The sequence below is a fragment of the Phytophthora parasitica genome, assembly GCF_000247585.1.
Source record: "Phytophthora parasitica INRA-310 unplaced genomic scaffold supercont2.1, whole genome shotgun sequence".
Classification (NCBI taxonomy): Eukaryota; Oomycota; class Peronosporomycetes; order Peronosporales; family Peronosporaceae; genus Phytophthora; species Phytophthora nicotianae.
In genome coordinates, this window is record NW_008634126.1 from 1,397,905 (window position 1) to 1,401,191 (window position 3,287).

The 3,287-nt window shown below is 45.6% G+C and overlaps 1 protein-coding gene across 2 annotated transcripts; it reads right to left on the minus strand.

The window, feature by feature from the left end:
* Positions 1–146: 146 nt before the first annotated feature.
* Positions 147–1,736, minus strand: PPTG_00351. Of its 2 annotated transcripts, XM_008891734.1 has the most exons (4): positions 1,471–1,736; positions 1,239–1,390; positions 1,108–1,175; positions 147–1,046 (listed from the first exon to the last, which is right to left on the minus strand). In XM_008891734.1, exons 1-3 carry the CDS (start codon positions 1,565–1,567, stop codon positions 1,131–1,133), a joined length of 294 nt encoding a protein of 97 aa, XP_008889982.1. In that variant the 5' UTR covers positions 1,568–1,736; the 3' UTR covers positions 147–1,046; positions 1,108–1,130. The 2 variants fall into 2 exon arrangements, with proteins under 2 accessions (XP_008889982.1, XP_008889983.1); XM_008891735.1 differs by lacking the exon at positions 147–1,046 and having other exon boundaries at positions 1,047–1,175.
* Between the last annotated feature and the right edge of the window lie 1,551 nt (positions 1,737–3,287).

A 3,287-nucleotide genomic window follows, 5' to 3' on the forward strand; every position in this document is an offset into this window, starting at 1 on the left:
GCTACTGTCCACTGCTTTTGGCGCGAACCGGTCCCGCCTTTCGGAACTCCAGCGCAATTTATTAGTATCTCGAAAGTAATGCAAAACTTTATTTTCTGTCAAATTCGATTGGCTTCAAATTATTCGTTTTAGCGTGATTGCAGTTTTGATTTTACATTTTGCAGCATTGAATTTCCTTTTTGCCATTTTGAAGGTTAAAAGGTGTAATTGATGCTGCAAGCCGGATTGAATTTGACAACGATCCATCTCCACCAGAGCCTGAACCCAGGGTTACAGCTTCAATACTTGAACGCCAGACAAGGCTACAGCGGCCTTGGATGACGCTCTATTCGGTGTGGAAGAGCATGAGACCGAGGCTGGAGGTGGAAGTAGCAGCGCCACAAGTAACTCAACAACCAACTGCCTAGATGAGCTCAATAGGTACCGAGAGCGACCAGCAAACGCTCGCCGGGACGACGACCCGCTGAAATGGTCGAACAAAGCAGATTTTCCCGTGCTGGCAAAACTGGCACGCAAATGGCTCGGCTGCGTTGCTACATCTGCGTCGTCTGAGAGAGCATTTTCAACTGGCGGCAACACTGTGACAGCTCGAAGATGCTCGCTAGCACCAGAACTAGTGCGGGATATTGCTTTCCTGTCCGAGAATTTCCACGAAAAAAGAAGACGAAACTGGCAAAGAGGTAAGATTGCATCTCCCTGGGCATGCCAACTAGATTAAACAACAAACCATAGATTCAATTGTTGACCCTGGTGTTTGGTTGCACTTCCATCACCGTCTGCGTACCGTAGATGCACTACAATATGACGTGGACGTTGATGAACGTGTAGTGTGACGCTGTGCGGTGCATACATGGCCTCTGAATAGCTTCATCTCCAAGTTTCGGCATCGTCACGAAAACGGGGACAAGATAGCGTAGGGTAACTTGATGGGTACGTATTCTTCGGTGGGCACACGTACTCCTCCACGGCCGAGTTGCAGGCGAGGTTTGTTTCATTCTTGTCGCCCCACATGACACGTACTCAACGCTACGAAAACATGGCATGCACTGCAATATAAAGCAAATTAAGTACTATAGCGTTTGTCACTGCAGAAATAAAATAACGTACTGCTTCCCGTATGAGCTTGGTAGCTAGCAAGGCTGCACTTGTTGCTGTGGAGAGCGGAAACCTCCTCCCTGCGGTATATCAACATTAGTTCGCGAACTAATACTACATTGTGCTTGACAATCACCTCTCACCCGTATATCCCGCCCTGAAGTAGTCAGTAATCTTGTTTCCAAGTGCGTCGGGTGGTAAAGCACACCATGATGCGATAGCAGTAGCACTTCATCTGGTAGTTCGTCGGCAGACATCAGAGGTAGAAGCTCAGTGCCTGGAGCAAGTAATCCACCTGCGATAATAAAACACACAAAGTAAACCAATCTCCAACTCCACGTCCAATCGGGACCTCCAATACGCTGAGCTGCTCACCGACAACGCTCTTCTCCCACACGACGTACCAAGTGGCCGGATCTGCTGTGCTTGTGAGCGGGGACTCCCACCTGTTCCGCTGCTTAGAAGCCGCCATCGTTCTTCTCTTCGACTGCAGGAGGAACCGACCAGCTTGAGCACCACTGTGGGACAGCACGGTTCTTACCCGAAGGCGGCGAGCTGTCGATCAGAGATGCTGAACACATCAATCTGTTCACTGAACAGATTGATGTGACAGCACAAATAAAGACTTACATCTATTTTTGTAATAGTAAGTACTAGAGTAAAACAGATCCTAAGAGTACTGGGATACAGTGCACCGGCAGACAGAGGCTGTCTGCCAACCAAACAAGAGTGCGATGAGGATTCGAGGGCAGAAGGGAGAGATACCGTTCGAGGACGAAGTCCGAGGACGTGCTTACTTCTTCTTCTGCCTCAGACTGAGCACAAGTCTAGAGAAAAGGAGGGTCAGGTTAAATAAACTGTATTGAGAGCTACTCTACAGAGTTCAATTCATCAACCGCCAACTTGGCTCTTCAGTCTTGAGCTGCGAGCTTGCTGACGACGAAGCTCGGCAAATTCTGCTGAGAAACCTGGAGTATACAAAAGCTAAGACGACAGGGAAACTATAACAAAACGAAGATACCAGTTCATTACCAGTATTTTGTTTTGTTTTAACTAATACCAACCTGGTACCAACGTTTCTCGAGTTCACAGACAGTTCACCCAACGTTGGCAGCACTATCCACGGGTCAGGCATGCCAGGTTAATGTATAGAGGAATTTCCATAATCCAGTACTAGGGTGCTGGATTTTGATGATTTTCAAAAAATATTTCAAACCAATTTCAGTACATCTGCCCTGGGTTTGCAGTAATTAAAAAACAGTACCCTACTAAGTTCGCACTAAACCAGTTCCCGTATCAAATGCTTACAAGAGTATTTTTCCGGCGAAGAAGTGAAAGAATAAAAGGTTTAACATGATCTCGACGTCGTGGAAATGTCGACGCTAGGCACCATCTCTTATGTGAAATATTTCAACGTGGAAATGGCGTTAATCACTTCGAACGCTTATTATGCATTTATAATTAGATCAATGACCTGAAGATCATCGATATCTCAAATGAGTCGGGGTTGAGCACCTCAGTAGTCGCTTATTTCAAATGTAGATCCCCAAAAAAGAAGGAAAAATTCGCAGAATTGGAGGACAAGTTAATTATCTCCTGTGTCGCCTCGAAGGTAGCCACCTGATTAATTCTTATATAAAACAAATTTTACATCTCATTGAAATTATCTCAAACTTAAATATCAGAAATATACATAACAAAAATCATTCTGCAAAAACTGACATTGTTTTTTTTTCTTCTAATATTAGAGTTCTGATGGTCGTGATCTCTTATAATGCGCACCGCAGCAGTCTCTTGGCAATTGGCACGATGCCGCCACACAACAAGCGCAAGAAACATGCCAGGAACTTCAAGCGCAAGATAGACGGCTCCTTCTATCTGCTGAAGAAAACATCAACCTCCCAACAAACCGCTAAGCAACGAAGAAATTAGAACAAGTAACGTGGAAGTCCATCGAGGAACTTTTTAATGGCACTCGAGCTCGACGGGGATGAAGCGGGGAGCTCTACGACATTGAGCGACTCTACGCGAAGCGATGGGTGCACAACTTAGAATTATATTTAGTGCAATGGGTTGGCAACAGAGAACTAACATGGGAACCAGCGAAAAATTTACCCTGGAAGATGAAGATCGACTTTGAACTGGAGACAATTGACTTCGTATGGCTGTACCAGCCAACAAGAGAAAGAAGG